Below are 17,094 nucleotides of genomic sequence, written 5' to 3'. Positions count from 1 at the left end.
TTAAAACAACTCAATGTAAAATCCTACAAGTTTTGTTTGGTTTGAGCCAATAGGTTATCTTCTGTTCTAAGATATGGACACAATTGGTGAAACTAAAACTGACCAGAAGTCAATGGAAAATTAGTCAGGACTGAGTCTAGGGAAGGTTATGGATAAAGTGTCTCATGAACAGTTTACAAAGGACATTATTTTGTATCTCAGTAATTGCAAACCTCAGCTTCCTCCTACTTAGACAGTTTAAACTACAAGTCCTTAAGGTAACAGATCAACCACCAAATTAGCTCTGCATAGCCTCAGCCCTCCTCTAGTTAGCACCGTTACCTGTGTCCTGGCACTGGAAGAGCCAACCGAAGTTGTCAACAGTATATATTTTTGATAGCATACAGTTTTTCTTATATCACTTATGAGCAATGTAACACTTTAGTTTGCTCAAACACAAAGGCAAGAAATAACAGTTCCAAATACTTTCATGATGGGCTAGAAATACAACCCTCTGTGGAACCACCCATCAAAACTACAGCTGTGTGAAATACAGGTCAGAATCCTCTGAACTCAGTCACTCACCTCTTTCAGTATCATCTTCCATTTTCTCTCTTGCCTCCTCTCCAGTCTCTAGGTCCTGATGCCACCAGCCTATGCTTAAATGAAACCCTTGGATCAACGCATTCAAGGCCAGGACATGATCAGTGAACTGCTGAAGCACCAAACTGAATACATGCATCGAAATTCCATAAACTGGCATAACAATCTAGAGTAAGCCTTCTTAAATCATACTTGGGAACCTTCAAGTACAAAAACCCAAATGGTTCTAATTTCTCTCAATGTGACAGCCATAGTTAATACCAGATTTGGCAGGAAGCAGGCTTTCCATGCTCGCTGGGCTTATACAGACATGAAAAAGAGTTTATGTTTGACATTTCCTTTAAAAACATAACAAAAAAACCTTTTGCCCCTTCAGTTCCCAAGCATGCATTACTTTCTGAGAGTCTATTACTTTAAAAATGCATTTGTTGGCTCTGGTTGCTTGGGTAACTGTCAAAAAAAGAAGTAAGGTTAGGCTCTTTATTAGTGCTTTGTGGTCTGATGATAGAGAACAGTGGAAAACAAAGGCAAGATACTGGACTGCACGTTTACTCTCTGGCCCTTTTATTTGATAAATAAAAGGTGATTTATGACACCAAGCTCTGATTTCTCATTGCCAGTTCTTCTTCAATTAGGAGACAGAATATGGAGTATTTCCCAATTCTATCCCGTGTTTTCTTCCCCACATTGTTACATATAGCCATACAGATGGTGCCTGAGCCAAACAGACAATTAAGGTCCAAAAACAGTTTCCTCAGGAGCAGCAGCCTATTTTCCATCAGCTGTGACCTCTGTTCATGCCACAGTTACCACAGAGAGCTAACACCTCCACAGCGTTAGATGCATTTGGGATAGATCAGTGCTGGAAACATTTGTGAGTGACAGTTTTCTCCATGTAGGAGGTACAAAAAGGCCTAGACTGGCAAGTTGTGAAATCAGGATTCTCTTTTAAGTTCCACAGTCAAAAAATAACCAACCTAGCTCCCCCACTATGAAATCCATATGGAAACAAAGAAGATTGCATCTTGTTCTGTGAGTGTCAAAGCTCCTCAAAAATGGCATGGCCTCAAACCATGTGTAAGAAAGCGTACACAAAAACACAAAACAACTCTTAAAAGTCACAGGAAATGAGCAGCTTTGAGATGTGCTCTAAATCTGACATGATCATGATTCACTATTTTTATTATGCTATTCAAAATTAAAAAAAAAAAAAAACACCTACTTTGGTCTTGCAGTCAAATGCATTCTGGGGTTTCAAGTTAACTTGATGATATGAATAACAACCAGAGTGGATTTGTGGGTACATTCACACATGCACTCATACGTACACAGAGATATGTGCTGGTCTTTGTAATGTATATATATGTACGATAAAACTACACCCTTGCCACAAGAAATGCCTGTATTCATATCCAGGAAGAAAAGGTAAAATTAGAATTGCCATTATAACTTAAGCTTCTAGGAAGTGACAAAGAAGTTCTAACTTTCATGGCTTCAAATGGGATCTGGGACTTAATTAATTTTTCTTAAGGCACACTGAGTCCAAAAGGCTTTTAGAAAACAGCACTGCCTCGAGGAAATGCTCTCCTCATATTATCAGCTGGCTCACACTGGAAGCCAGAAAACATCACAATGGAATAGCGATTCACTTTTCTTCAGAGAAGCAGCAACTTCCACAACCATGCAGCAGCTGGACTAGTGGGAAGTAGCATTGTCAAGGAGCAAGGCGTGTTCAAAGTTGGTCATTACATAGGATTTGTTAATAGACCCAGTTTTAAAAAAACAATTACCGGACTTAACAACTGCCTGACCGTACCTTGAAGTAGCCACCCTTCCTATGGCAAGCTCTAGGGGTCTGATAAGAGATCTTCATAGAATCACAGAATGGCATGGGTTGGAAGGCACTGTGGTTGCAATCCCTCTGCCACAGGCAGGGTTGCTATCCACTAAATTAGGCAGCCCAAGGCCCCATCTAACCTTGCCTTGAACACCTCAAGGCACGGGTCATCCACAACTTCTCTGGGCAACCTGTTCCAGTCCCTCAGCATCCTCTGAGTAAAGAATTTCTGCCTAACTTCTAATCTAAGCCTCCCCTCCTTAGTATACAATCATTTTTTCTTATCTACCACTATCATATCACTTAAAAAGTCTTTTTTCTCTCCTGTTTATAAGCTCCCCTCAAATGCTGGAAGGCACAATGAGGTCTTCTTCTCTAGGCTGAACAAGTCCAGCTCCCTCAGCCTTTTTTATAGGTACTCCAGCCATCTGATCATCTTTGTGGCCTCTTCTGGTCTTGTTCCATGTTCCACGTCTTTCTTGAGCTGGAGGCTGCAGACCTGGAAGGAGTACTCCAAGCAGAGCCTCATGAGGATAGAGTAGAGGGAGACAATCTTGTCCTTTGCCCCCTTTTTTTAATGTCAGTAAAAGAAACTGTAATGGATGGTTCGTAATAAGGAGAAAACTCAAAGCCTTTGAGATAAAAACATAACAGGGCAAGAGGGAATGACAGCATCCATTTACTTCAGGTATCTCAGCTTGGTTCAATTTTTTGTTTCCACATCTGGAACAGTAGTGGTAATTGACTCTCTAAATTATGACAGCTATAACAGCCATTCATGCCCTTAGCCCAGAATGGAAGATCTTTAATAAAGTGGTATTTGACTTTAATTGCAAAGAATGTACAATAATAAAACAGCCAGAAACACATTATGCTGGAATGCAGTACTGATATAGTGCTAAAGAACGCACAACAAAGTAAGAAGATCTGTTCTAGGCTGTGCTACAGAGTTGTGGGTTTTGTTTTTTTCCTTTAGTGTTTTTTCACTATTCCATTTATTTTATTAAAGCCAAGATGAAAAAGTACCCAGAAAATGTGTTGTGACAGAGAGCGTGGATAATCTGCAAAACTGGAATTAAAATGATGATTTGAAAATAGCCATACTTCTTACAAGCTCGCTTCTGAGATCTTGATACGCTTCATTTAAAAATAAATCTTTAGACATGAATTTTATTTTGAATATGCCATCAACTGTGAAGGCAAAGGTATACTCAACTATTATCACAGAATCACAGAACAACTGAGCTTGAAAGGCACCTCTGAAGTCCATGTGGTCCAACCCTTCTGCTAGGGACACCAGGAACAGGTTAAATGGGACCATGTCCGGTGGCTTTTAAAGACCTCCAAGAAGGGAGATTCCACAGCATCTCTGGGCAACTTCTTATGAGTGCTCAGTCACTACTACACTAACGAAGTTTCCTGATGTTCAGAGGAACATTCTGTCTTTCTCTGTGCTTCCTGACTCTTGTTCTGATGTCAAGCACCACTGAAGATCTTGGATTCACTGTCTTTGCAATCTTTCTTCAGGAACACTGATGAGATCCCCTCGACCTTCCTCTTCTCCAGGCTGAACAGCTCCAGCTCTCAGCCTCTTCTCACAGCACAGGTGCTCCAGTACCATCTTCTTTGCAGCCCACCACTGTTTTTTTTCCAGAATGCTCAGGCCTCTCTCTGGTCGCGGAAGGAGGAGGAAAGTGACAGAAATTGGCACAGTTCTCCAGGAGTGCCCTCAGCATGTCTGGGTAGAGAAGGGTCACCTGGTGATACTGGCATTGCGAAAAGAAGACAACAGAATTGCTAGCCTTCTTAGCAACAGGGGTATGCTGCTGCCTCATATTTGACTTGGGATCCATGAGAACCCCCATATCCTTTCCTGCCAAGCTGCTTTCCATGTGAGTGACTCCCAGGACACACTGGTGGGGGCTGTTCCTTCTTAGATGCTCTTCCCCTTGTTGAATTGCACGAGGATCCTGGCACCCCAAATCTCTAGCCTGTCAAGGTCCCTCTGAAAGACAGCACAGCCATCTGGTGCACCATTTGCTCTCCACATTTTTTTCATCTGTGTATTTATCGAGTGTGCATTCTACTGTACCATCCAAATCATTAATGAGTATGTTAAACAGGACTGGACCCAGGAATAAACCCTCGGGTACACTGCTAGTTGCTGGCCTCCAACTAGGCTTTGTGTTGCTGATTATTCATTTTATTCTGACTTTTGTGTTGCATAACAATACAAGGAAATTGTATTGTTATAGACATATGAGATTGTGGGCTATTTGCTTAATATTCAATCCAAAACCATTAAAAGAATTTATTCATGGGAAAAACTAGTCTTCTTCTTTTTATTTTCAACCATGTAAATAAAGAAATCGTTAGTAGGAGTAGCCATAAAGCTCCCACAGGGGCAAGATGGGCCACTGAGCTGTGTAATACTGGTGACTGCTCTGAGCTGAGCAGCATTCTCATATTTGCGTACGTTCTCCCAGCCAGAGATGTTAAGATGCAATATGGAAGCCTACAGTACAGCCAAGATATACAGAGATTGTTTCAGACTGTCCTTTTCTCCTGTTTTGCAAAACTTTGTCCTATTTTTGGCTGAGATAGTATTTTCTTCATAAAGGCTGTATATATATTTATTTATTTATTTTTAATTTTAATGGTACTGATAACACACTGATGTTTTAGTCCTTTCCGAGCAGTGCCGGCACAGAATCAAAGAATTCTCAGCTTTTCACACTGCTCTGCCAGCAACAAAGCTGGGGATGCACAAGAAGCTGAGAGGGACACAGCCTCAACAGCTGACACGAACTGGCCGAAGGAATGTCCCGTAGAACACTGCATCAGATTCAGCAGCAAAAGCTGAGGGAAAGAAGGAGAGGGAATACAATTGGAGCAACGCTGTTTGTATTCCCCAGAATCCATCATCACATATGATGAGCCCTGCTTTCCAGGAAATTGCTTAACCTGTCTGTCAGTGGAAAGTAGTGAATTAATTTCTTGTTTCGCTATGCTTGCATATGCAGTTTTTGCTTTACCTAGTAAATTGTCTTTATCTCAAACCACAAGTTCTCACACTGTTACTTGCCTGATTCTCTCCTTAATCCCAACTTGGAAGAATGAGCAAGCAGCTGTGGAGTACTTAGCTGCTTAAACCACAGTGAAGTGACGACTTGTTATTTAAAAAGTAGTACACTTTAGTGGAAAAGCACTAGGCTGAGAATCATGAAATTTGAAGTCTTATGTATTGTTTTTAGCTTCAAAACAGTTGCTTTACTTACATCACTTAGCAATTCAATTTTCACTATTGCTTTTTTGCTTGCCAATACAAGATAGGTCTGTCACTACTGGGCCTGATCTTGTTCAGCATCTTCATCAAAGACTTGGATGAACGGATAAAGAGTTTGCTGATATACAGTGCTGGGAGGAGTGGCTGAGACACTAGAAGGTGGTGCTACCACTCAGTGAGACCTGGACAGGCTGGAGAGCTGAGCACAGAGGAATCTGATGAGCTTCAGCAAGGACAAGTATAGAGTCCTATATCTGGGGGAGGAATAACCACACGTGTCAGTACAGGTTCGGGGCTGACCTGCTGGAGAGGAGCTTCACAGGGAAGGACCTGACTGTCCTGACAGACAACAGGCTGGCCATGAGTGAGCAGTGTGCCTCTGTGCTGAAGAACACCAATGGTATCTTGGGATGCATTAAAAAGAGCATGGCCATCAGGACAGGGGAGGACATCCTCCCCCCTCTCCTCTGCTCTGGTGGGGTCACATCTGGAATATAGTCACAGAATCACAGAATGGCCCGGGTTGGAAGGGGCCTCAAGGATCATCAAGCTCCAACTCCCTGCCACAACAGGACCCCAGCCTCCCCATTTAATACCAGCCCAGGCTGCCCAGGGCCCCATCCAGTCTGGCCTTGAACACCTCCAGGGATGGACGGGGCATCCACAGCCTCTCTGGGCAGCTGTTCCAGCACCTCACCACTCTCATAGCAAAGAACTTTCCCCTGACATCCAACCTCAATCTGCCCTCCCTCAACTTCAAACCATTTCCCTTTGTCCTGCTGTTATCTATCCTTTCAAACAGTTGACTCCCTTCCTGTCTGTAGGCTCCCTTTAGGCACTGAAAGGCTGCACTGAGGTCACCCCGCAGCTTCTCTTTTTCAGGCTGAACAAGCCCAGCTCCCTCAGCCCATCTTCGTACAGTATTCAGTTCTGGGGTCCCCAATTCAAAATTCTTTAGAGAGAGCCCTGCACAGAGCCACAAAGATGATAAAGGGCCTGGAGCATCTCCCTTATGAGGAAAGGCTGAGATACCTGGGTCTGTTCAGCCTGGAGAAGAGAGGGTTTCAACCATGATTTCAACCACGTTTATAAATATCTAAAGGGGGGAGGAGTCAAATGGATGGGGCTAGGCTCTTTCCAGTGGTGCAGTGACAGGACAAAGGGCAACGGGCAAAAACTTGAACAAAGGAAGTTCCATACAAACACAAGGAAGAACTTCTTTACTGTGAGGGTGACAGAGCACTGAAACAGGCTGCCCAGGGAGGCTGTGGAGTCTCCTTCTCCGGAGATATTAAAAACCTGCCTGGATGCTTTTCTGTTCAATCTACTGTAGGAAACCTGCTTTTAGCAAGGGCGTTGGACTCAATGATCTCCAGAGGTCCTTTCCAACCCTCATGATTCACTGATTTTATAGCAGGCCTTACATAATTTAAAAATGAAAGCTAACTAATAAACAAAAACAAACAAGAGAAAGACAGCAATGCTAAACATGCTCCCTTCCAGGAGTCAAATTTGCATTAACATCTTTTGGCATATTCTGAGATAGAATGTTTAACATCAAAATTACTTTAAATATCCAGTGGTAGAAATTCAGATGGCCTGATGTATAATTACGAGGGCTGCTCCGAAAGTACTGCTTCTTATTTTACTATGTTAAATATTTCAGAGGTGGATGTTGGTGGTATTGCAGTAGAGGTTGAACCTTCCAACAATATTACACTACATTCTGTCATTGTGCAACAGATGGCAGCAGAGGGAAAGTCTGACAAAATGGCGTCTGACATGGAAGTGTGTATGAACCAAAACTATGTAATTGAGTTCCTTCATGCAGAAAAAATGGCACCCATTGACATTCATTCATGCTTGCTGAATGTTTACGGAAACCAAATGTGAGCACAGTGAGGCAGTGGGTGGTGCACTGCAGCAGTGATGACAGTGATGTGAAAGACAAGCCATATTTCGGACATCTGTGTAGATTTCTACAAGCGCAGCATGCAGGCTCTTTTTCATCACTGGTAGAAATGCATAGCTAATGGTAATAACTATGTTGAAAAATATGTGTGCAAATGTTGTAATTTTTCTGGAAATAAATAGGAGGCAATACTTTCAAAGCAACTTACATATATATCTTTCTCTTGGAAGAGAAGACCTACAGAAATTCAGCAATACAGAAAGCTCGTATTTCAAGCTCTTATTTATTGCCTCATTTGTATGTTCCAGATATGAAATAAAGCCACTGACATTAATACATTCTGCCCACGTTATTTCTTGGAGACTAAGCCAGTTTTTTTTATTGTTGTTGTTATTTTTGAGAACTATTGGCTCAGACTGCACTTTAATTTGTATTAAACTACTTAAATGTAATTGGTTTCAGAGAGGAAACACTTGATTTATACACTAATATTTGACAGAACACAGACCATTTCATGAAACTCAGTATTTTATCTAAATCTCTCTCACTCTCCCCCACCCGCTATAAATGGGTATCCTGACAGACTGGTGCTAATAAAAGTATCATATTTCTTCATCCTTGTTCGTGGCATTTCCCTCTTCCCATCTTGTAGGTAGTTCAGCTTGTTCTTTTGCTCCTGGGTTCATTGCTCAAAGGGTTCCCTTGACCATTCAGGATGACTTAGCATGGAAAGGAAGAATCAGTTGCAAACTTGGAGGTAAGAATCTAGATTAAAAGAAGTTATCCCCAAGCACTATTATTATTAATTAACTGGAGAGTTCTCAGAGCAGCAGAGTCTGAATTATCATCGCCAGACAGACAGAAAGAAGGACACAGAACCTGACTAACCAGAGTATAGTGGGACTGAACTGTCATGATGAGCAGGTACCACAGCACTGTGAGTGTTTCTGTGCAAACTGGATTACTTGTACCTATGTCTTTGTAACATAAGTTCTGGCGCAAAAAAGGAGAACAGGGCATGTGTTTTGCCCCCAAAGATCGTATAATACAGAGTATTTTCTTAATGTGTTTTAAAAGCATTCAGCAAAAGTAGAATTACAGAATGATTTGGATTGGAAGGGACCTGAAAGACCATCTGTCTTCCAACCCTCTGCAATGGGCGGGGACACCTCCCACCACATTAAGCTGCCCAAAATCCTACCCACCTGACCTCGAACACTTCTAGGGATGTGGTATCCGCAGCTCCTCTGGGCAACCTGGTCCAGTGACTCATGGTGACGAATTCCTTCCTAGTGTCTAATCTAAATCTGCTCTCTTTTGCTTTAAAAACCATTACCTGTCATCATATCACTACACTCCTTGACAAAGAGTTCCTCATCCTTCCTATAAGCCTCCCTTACAGGTTCTGTAAAGTCTCACCAGAAGTTTGTTACAGCAATTTTTCTTTTCATCATAATATTAGAATTTTCAGATTTAATATCAGGACTAAGGTCACAGGCTAATGTTTCCTTGACAAGAGATCACTGGAGATCACTGGATATGCTTTCAAATGGAATAAAGCTCCTTTTTCTGAGTGAAGGCAAAAATTTCAACCCTTTAAATGAGTCACTTGTCTAGGATTGAATAGTGGCCATCTTACACCTCACAGGCAGGCAATTCTGGCAGGAAAATGTACACTCAGATATTTCCTTGGCAGCTTTTTATAATAAAATGGCTATTTGAAACTGCTTGTTTTGAAACATTATACAAAGACTAAAGGAGATGGTTTCATACAGAGTACATGAAATGATCAAAGGGAGCCTGAAACCAGTAAAGATTATTTAATGCACGAATCCACAGCTTACCCCTTGTGTGGTATATTATTCATGAACTTCTGGAAAACTAATCCTAAAAGGTTTCAATAGAAGTGATATGTTTTCAGAAGGGATTTGAAATGAGAGGATGCTTACTTAAGCATGTGAGAGGGAGACCTATAGCGGCACATAGAGCTTGAGTCAACAAAAACACTTCAATATATGTTTAACTTAGAACTGTCGCTGAACTGAGGTTTTAGAGGTAATCCAGGAGGAAATGCACGAAACTTCAAAGGTCCAGAGGTTTGCTTAGTAAAACAGAAATACAGATGCATGAACGAGCCTCCGGAATGAGTTGTGTCGTACTGAGACCATCGGCTGGGACTCGAGATATTTCTGTTACTTTCCATTTGTGCCTGAAAAGCCGCTTTGCCGGCAGTTTTTTCTAGTTTTGTTCTGAGTCAAAGTCAAAGATCACGTGAGATCAAACGGGTTTAAAACCAAAATAATTTAAAATCGATCAAACTTTTACATACATGGAAAGTTTTGCGTTCTTCAGTATTATCAACCCATCCTCAAGTTCGGACGTTTCTTTTCCACGGCCGTCTCAAAATACGATTTCTATTCAGAGTAACGTATTAAAATCGGTGGGAAGGCAAATGCTTTCTCACGGAAGCACCATCTGCGGCAGGCATCACCGCAGCCGCTGCCAAACCCAGCTCCGCACGCTCCTTTCTCACCGCCAAGCCAGGCGAGCGAGACGCCGCGGGTCTGCAGTAGGAGTTACTGCGGCGCTTACACCGCCGGCGGTCGGTACGGAGCCGCAAAAACCGCGCAGGCATCCCGCCCCTCTCGCTTTCGGGCTGCCACACGCACATCCTCACGACGCCCGCTGCACCCCGCGGCCCCCTGTGGGACCCCGGCCGGGCCGCAGCCCTGGAGGCGCCGAACCCCTCCCACACGTCCCCCTCTGAGCAAATCCCACGTACCTTAACCATCGCCTCGACCTCTTCCCGCGCCGAACGGCGCTGAGGCGGCGGGCGCGGTTCCCTCCCGTGGAGCATCGAACTCATCCGGCCGCCCATGGGCTGTCCCACGGTGCCGCTCCTCGCTATCAGCGCGGCCCTCCGGCTCGCACCTCGATCTCCTCAGCCGTCGGCGGGAGCCATGAGGCGCCCGTACCTGCTCGGTCGGCGTCTGGGCTCTCCGTGCGTTCAGCCCTCGTTGTCAACTGCTCCGGAGCTCCTTCGCCGCCCGCTTCCCCTTTTGTTATCGGATCTGGGCCGAACGCGCCGTGCGGGACAACAAATCAGAGAGCCTGTGCCTAAAGCTGCGTCTCCGGCTAAGGAAAGCTTGCCCGCCCTGTGCTGGTGGGAGGGTTTGGGGATGGTATGGATTCAATAACGACGAAACTCAAAACTCGCGAAGCGAGCCGTTTCGAGAATGTGCGCTGCTTTTGTGAAGAAAAGCAAACTTTCCAGCAATCTATCACTGAGGCAAGCCAAATGGGACTCAAATAGCAAAGTAACTTGAGAATGAAAAATAGGTGTTTAAAGTCAACACCAAGAATGACTTTGAAAACAGAATTTCAGAAGGGGAGAACCTACAGGAATTTCCTGCCTCTTTGTGTAATCTGCCTGCCTGTATACATTAATTCCCATTAGTTTTAACAGAACTTATTTGTCCTGACTTACTTTCCCGACTGCAAAAGGGTGCATACTGCTAATGATAACTATGTGATGGAAACTCAGCACTGTAAGCTTAAGGTCTCTGCTTCCCTCTTTGCCTAAGACGTTTGGCATCTTGTGTAATTCAGGTTTGCTGAGGTGTGCTGTAATTCTGAATCCTTTAATTGTTAGCTCTCCAGCTTCATCCTGCTGCACTGCCCACAAAGCTCAGAATCTGTAGTTCACTCTCAGGGGTCCTGAGAAGTTCAAGTCACGTTTATCCAACTCTCATGCTGTAAAAAGATGCCTGTAACAGAGCAACAGCGAGAGTTTATTTCCAAACACTGGCATTTCAGTGTTCCAGCAGCAGTATATGAAAAAAGATTTGTACTAAGTAGGTCAGCCGGTTTGTCTGTTTGTTTGTTTGTTTTGTTTTCTCAAGGAATAGAAGAAATAAGTCTTTTCTAAACATTTATAATAAAATCTGGCATGTTTTGATAAGTAAAAACAATCCATCTTTTCTATAGCCAAGAAGGAAAATAAGATAAATTTTAACACTCATGTTAATTTGAACATCCTGGATATTCTAATTGAGTATTTGGCACCCATGATGCCAAGCACTCTACTCATAGAGACTGAAGTTATTTACTTCATAAAACGTTCAGTTCTTGTGCATGGAGGAATTCAGGTATACACTGAGTACTCTTGCATGAGGTCAATTCTAGGCTGTCAGCTTATTTTCACCGCATTAATCTTGTCTGCCCTCCTCCCTGTTGCTTAAACTCTTTGTTCAAAGAGTCTGAATGCACAAATGAATTATTTCTGCAGGACAAGGAATAGATTAAGGGAGAAAAGGTCACTGTACAGGAAAAGCAATTCTTAGGTGACCTGAAGGTCTGTTGTTGTCTTATAAGGTTTTCACTGGGAAGTCACAAATCATGAATAATGAGCTGTATTTGAAACATCACAAACTGATTAGAGTTGTAATATGGGAAGTGTAGGTGACCTTTACAAGCCAGTCAAAAGCAAACTCTCTATCTAGCAGTTGTACTGGCTTCCCTACTCCAAGGGAGCTCATCTGAGATTCACTGACTGAACCACAGATAAAAAGTTGGAGGACGGAACTTATATCAGCATTATTAGTTTGACAGTACAGGAGTGAGTATTTACAGGTTTTAAATGCCTCTACAGAAGTAAAATGTGGAAATGACAACCTCTTCTGACAGAATTTCCACTGCTTTATCTTAGTAGAATATCCACTTCCATTGTTTTAGTGTTTTGACTCTACTCTTAATTACTGACATATTGCAAAACTTAATAAACTGGGCTAGTGGTTCATATTGTTTCTTTTTTCTATTTAAAATTAATAAATAAATACCAACAACAGGATTTTTTTTTTGTGCTCAAAACCAAAGCAGAATCAATAGCCAGCTTGTCCAAACGTTATAAGAGGGCAGAGTCATGCTTACTGGTGGATATCATTGAGGTTATGGCTGTCTTGACCAGTGCCACCATTTCCTTTTTCACAAAGATTCTTGAGAGGTAGGTAAGCAGCTTGTCATCTAATCTTGCAAAAGAGACCACGGTTTTATTACAACTTTTCCTAACAAAAGTTCTAGAGAGCACTGTGGGACTCAAATGCCACGTTCCCTTCAAGATTAACCCTTAGCTCCAGCACCAGTATGCAAAAAAAAAAAAAAAAAAAAAAAAAAAAAAAAGTTTCATGATTAGAAGGGATCTAATTGGCATTCAATGAACTTGTTATCACAGATCAGATCCAGTGCAGTACCTGAATGGAAACAGTGTATTTTTAAAGAATATAGTGAATAAGATTTTATTTAAAGGGGAGGTAGACAAGTATTAATGACTCATCATCATTCAAGTAAATATGAATGGAAGAAGAATTTTCCTTAAGTATTCATTCCTATGCCTCCTTCATCCAGCACTGTTAGCAGTTAGAAAAGATGGCTTTCAGCCTTGCCACAAGCAAAATTAGAGGGAGATTGGGGTAAACCAAGGAGTGTGGGGAAATAAATAACAAAAAATACACAGATACCTAGTGGATTCAAATTAACAAAATAACTGTGACTAAGACATAGGTGACTTTTCAGAGAATAATGACCACAGCCTGCGGCAAAGCTAGGCTTATAATCATTAAGCCTGCCATTAACTGCAGGAAATGCATTAATCTGGAGTCATCAAAGAACTTTTAGCCAGTTATTTGCTGAGAGAGGGATTAGTAAGGCCAAATGAGCATTTTTCTAGCGGTGCTATTATTTTTACTGAGTAACACAAAAATTATATTCATTTCATGACCCTGCTTCTGTGTTGGAACAGAAAGAGAGAAAAACTGATTGCACAACAGTTATTTGAAATTCCTTGAAAAGCCCAGGGAATTTTTAGCATTGCTGAACTACAAACAGGAACAGCTCCTATGTTTTGCACACATCGTTAGGGTTGTGCAAACCTCAGCCTTCTGTTCTTCAAGTACTTAGCTTCCCTCAGTACTGAATGGTTTTGTTGTTAAGTATGTAACTGCCAAAAGACTTCCATTAGCTTTAGCAGTATGTATTAAGAGACTGTATCTTATTATTCAGATTACCTAGACATAACAAAAATTACATTTCATAGAATTATAAAATGACTTGGGTTGGAAGGGACCTCAAGGATCACCAAGTTCCAACCCCCTTACCTCTTACAGAGTTGCCAACCGCTAGATCAAGTTTTAGTCCAGGCTGCCCAGGGCCCCATCCAACCTGGCCTTGAACACCTCCAGGAATGGACGGGGCATCCACAGCCTCTCTGGGCAGCTGTTCCAGCACCTCACCGCCCTTTCAGTAAAAGACTTTCTCCTGGCATTTAATCTAACTCTTCCCTCCTTTGGTTTAAAACCATTCCGCTTTTCCCTGTCATTATCATCATGCAGCCTTCCAGGCCACAAATGCACACTTCTGGTTCATGTAAAGTTTTTTGTCAACCATGACCCCCAAGTCCTTATCAGTGGGGCTGCTCTCAAGTTCTTCTCCCAGACTGTATGCATGTCTGGGACTAGCCCCTTCCTGACTCATGGGGGGAAGAATGGCAACCATGCCATTCTACTTGCTGTGTCCAAAAAGAAGTATTAAATAGGATATATCAGCCTAATATAGTTTTGAACAGAGCTCAATCAACAGTATTTTGTGCATGCAATAATACATTGCATTTAATGCATAATGCCTTAAATGACACAGTCTATGAGCCAAGTAAAATAAGAAAGAATGAACTCTCTTCTGTAAAACTTCACATTTTTCAGAGTCTGCACAAGGAATGTTGCTCTTCAGCAGGCAGTTTAGAGGAAGAATTCAGTTCTAAAGACTGAAGAAACTAAGTACTCTCTTCTGTAGGAGGCAAAATGGCACCCTGGATAGTCTGAGCAGTATCTTGACCCTCTGAAGCCAGTAAGTCATGAATGACAGAGATGCACAGATGTTATTCACAAGCCACTTGCAAGTGGGTCTATTCAAAATAATTCCAGGAAGAGAGACTTACCAACTTCTCCAGGCAACTTGTACCAGTGCTCATTCACCATCACAGGAAATAAAAATTTCCCAGTGTTCAGAGGGAACTTCCTGTCTTTCAGCTCATACCCATCGCCTCTTCTCATTTCACTAGGCCCTACTGAAATGAGACTAGCTCTATCTTTGCACAAATCCTTCAGATATTTATATACGTTGACAAGATCTCCCTTTAAGTTTTCTCTTTTTGAGGCTAAACAGTTCCAGCTCTCTCAACCCTTCATCTTATGTGAAATGCTCCACTCCTTTCATCATCTTCCACCTTTGCTAGATTCTCTCAAATATGTCCGTGTCTCTCTTATACTGTAGAGTTAAGGGCTTCACACAGTGTTCCAAGTGTTGTAACCTCACCAGGGCTAAATAGAGCAGGAAAAAAAAAGAAAAAAAAACTCTGCCTGCCTGCTGGCCATACTTTACCTATGAAGCCCAGGATACCTTTAGCCTTCTTTTTTTGGAAGAGCACACTGCTGGCTCACGTACAGCTTGATGCCCACCAGGACTCCTAGGTAAAACTAGGTCCTATCAAGTACCGGTGCCTGGAGTTGTTCCTCTCCAGATGTAGGATTTTGTATTTCCTCTTCTTGAATTTCATGAGATTGCAGTTTATGTTTCAGCCTAACAAGGTTCCTTTCCTTGGAGGATGGCCCTCTCTGGTGTACTAGCCACTCCTGACAGTTTCATGTCATCTACATTCTTGCTGGGACGCACTCGTCACTGCTCACGTCTCACTGATCACCATCTTGAGGCCTGTCCTTTCTGGCAGCTTTCCAGATATCTCATCGTCTCCCTATGCAGCCCAACAAGCTGCTTCAGCAGACTGTCTATGAGGATCTTACAGGAGACGGTGTCAAAACCCTTACTGAAGTCCAGGTAGATAACAGCCATTGCTTTCCTCTCATCTATCTGGTGAGTCATTTCATTGTAGAAGCTTATAATGTTGGTCAAGTTTGCTTTCCCACTGGTGAATCCATGCTAGCTAGTCTTGATGGTTTCCTTGTCTTTCACGTGCTTGGAAGTGGTTTCCAGGATCAATCACCTTTCTAGGGATCAAGGTAAAGCTACTACCTGTAATCCCTTGAGTACTCCTTCTTGCCTGTTTTTGAATATAGGAGTGACATTTGCCTTTCTCTGATCTCCAGGCAGCTCTCCCAGCCCAAAGGTTATCAAGAATGGCCTCACAGTGTCATCATCTATCTCCCACAGCACCCAGAGATGCATCCCCTCAAGGCTCATAAACAACAAATGTAGTTATTTGTTGAACTGGTGGGCTGTGATACCAGCAATGTTCTATGCCACTGGCAGTAAGGATCTCTGCCATTGTGATGCTGAAATCCTGGCTATCCCAGAAAGGTTCCAGATCTGAGTATGGTTTGGACGTGAGAAGGATGGAATGTAAAATAAGCCTACATTTCTCTTGACAAACATAGAGTTAGAACCAGAAACTGGAAAATTCCTTACGACAAACATAGCCCCTTTACACTGTCAAATTCCTTTAAGTTCTCTATTCATTTAATAACTCACATTATTATTGATATACTTTTTAATCTGTTTTGAGCTTTTTAAAGAAAAAGCTGTGTGAAAGTAATTTCCATCACTGTGTCTCCATGACCCACTTATCCAAGACTTGTAATTACTCCGGCCTACAATTTGATACCAGCATACACAAATAAGATAATGCCTGTGGCGTTTTTTTGGTGAAAGAACTCAACAAACTTCATATGTCAAAAAGAACCATTCCCTAGCCATTCTCTTATCTCTGTCTCCACTGACCCCTCCTTTTTATACTCTATTTAAAAAAAAAAAAAAAACTAACCAAAATAATTTTCCCCACATGGCCCAATGTTAAAAGGCTTTACAAAAGATGTAAATTATTCTGCTCTGCTATTCATTTGCAGAAAAAACTTTTTCCTGCCCTGCCATCCCATTATGGTGGAAACACTGCTCTTTTACCCCAAGCCAAAAATGTGGGAGGTCGAAAAAGGAGAGACAGATGTGGCAGATTTAACAACCTCGCTATGTCTGGGGGAAAAAAAAAAAAAAAAGTGTTTTATAATCCCAATATATGTGCCTGGAAAGATTAGAAAGGAAAAGAGTCTAGCTAAATGATTTCAATTGTTCCTTGTATAGTTTTGTCCTTACTACTGCTTTGCACTCAATAAATTTCCCATCCCAAGGAAAGCCTCACCCTGAAAATGATCTGAGTTTATCATCTTGTCAGAAGCCACTTCAGAGTGGGAGACATGCATCAAAAAGAGAAAGAAAAAACGTCTGCATAAATACAAATCTGAATGACAATTGTTTTGCTATTGTTTTTCTAAATCATCTTAACTCTTCATTAAAGGTAAGATCACGTACTTAAAACTTACTTTGTCATAATGATGAAAATATTAGTCAAAAGCTCTGGTGGTACCTTGAAACAAAAGAAAAGTTTAAAAAGCCCAAACATCTTGCATAACCGTGATG

General features: G+C 42.0%; 1 protein-coding gene across 2 annotated transcripts in view; it reads right to left on the bottom strand.

The window, feature by feature from the left end:
* TNS3 (tensin 3) overlaps positions 1–10,696 on the bottom strand; it is a 223,071-nt gene extending 212,375 nt beyond the window's left edge. Inside the window, exon 1 of one of the 2 annotated variants that reach the window (XM_085219995.1) lies at positions 10,400–10,696. In XM_085219995.1, the coding sequence (XP_085076121.1) occupies positions 10,400–10,495 (96 nt within the window). In that variant the 5' untranslated portion in view covers positions 10,496–10,696. The remainder of the gene's footprint in view (positions 1–10,399) is intronic. The other variant, XM_085219996.1, reaches the window with a different exon arrangement.
* Positions 10,697–17,094: the final 6,398 nt, after the last annotated feature.

Source organism: Meleagris gallopavo, chromosome 3, assembly GCF_905368555.1.
Source record: "Meleagris gallopavo chromosome 3, MGAL_WU_HG_1.1, whole genome shotgun sequence".
Lineage (NCBI taxonomy): Eukaryota > Metazoa > Chordata > Aves > Galliformes > Phasianidae > Meleagris > Meleagris gallopavo.
Note: the sequence above shows the minus strand (reverse complement) of the source record. Positions and strands in the feature narration are given on the sequence as shown.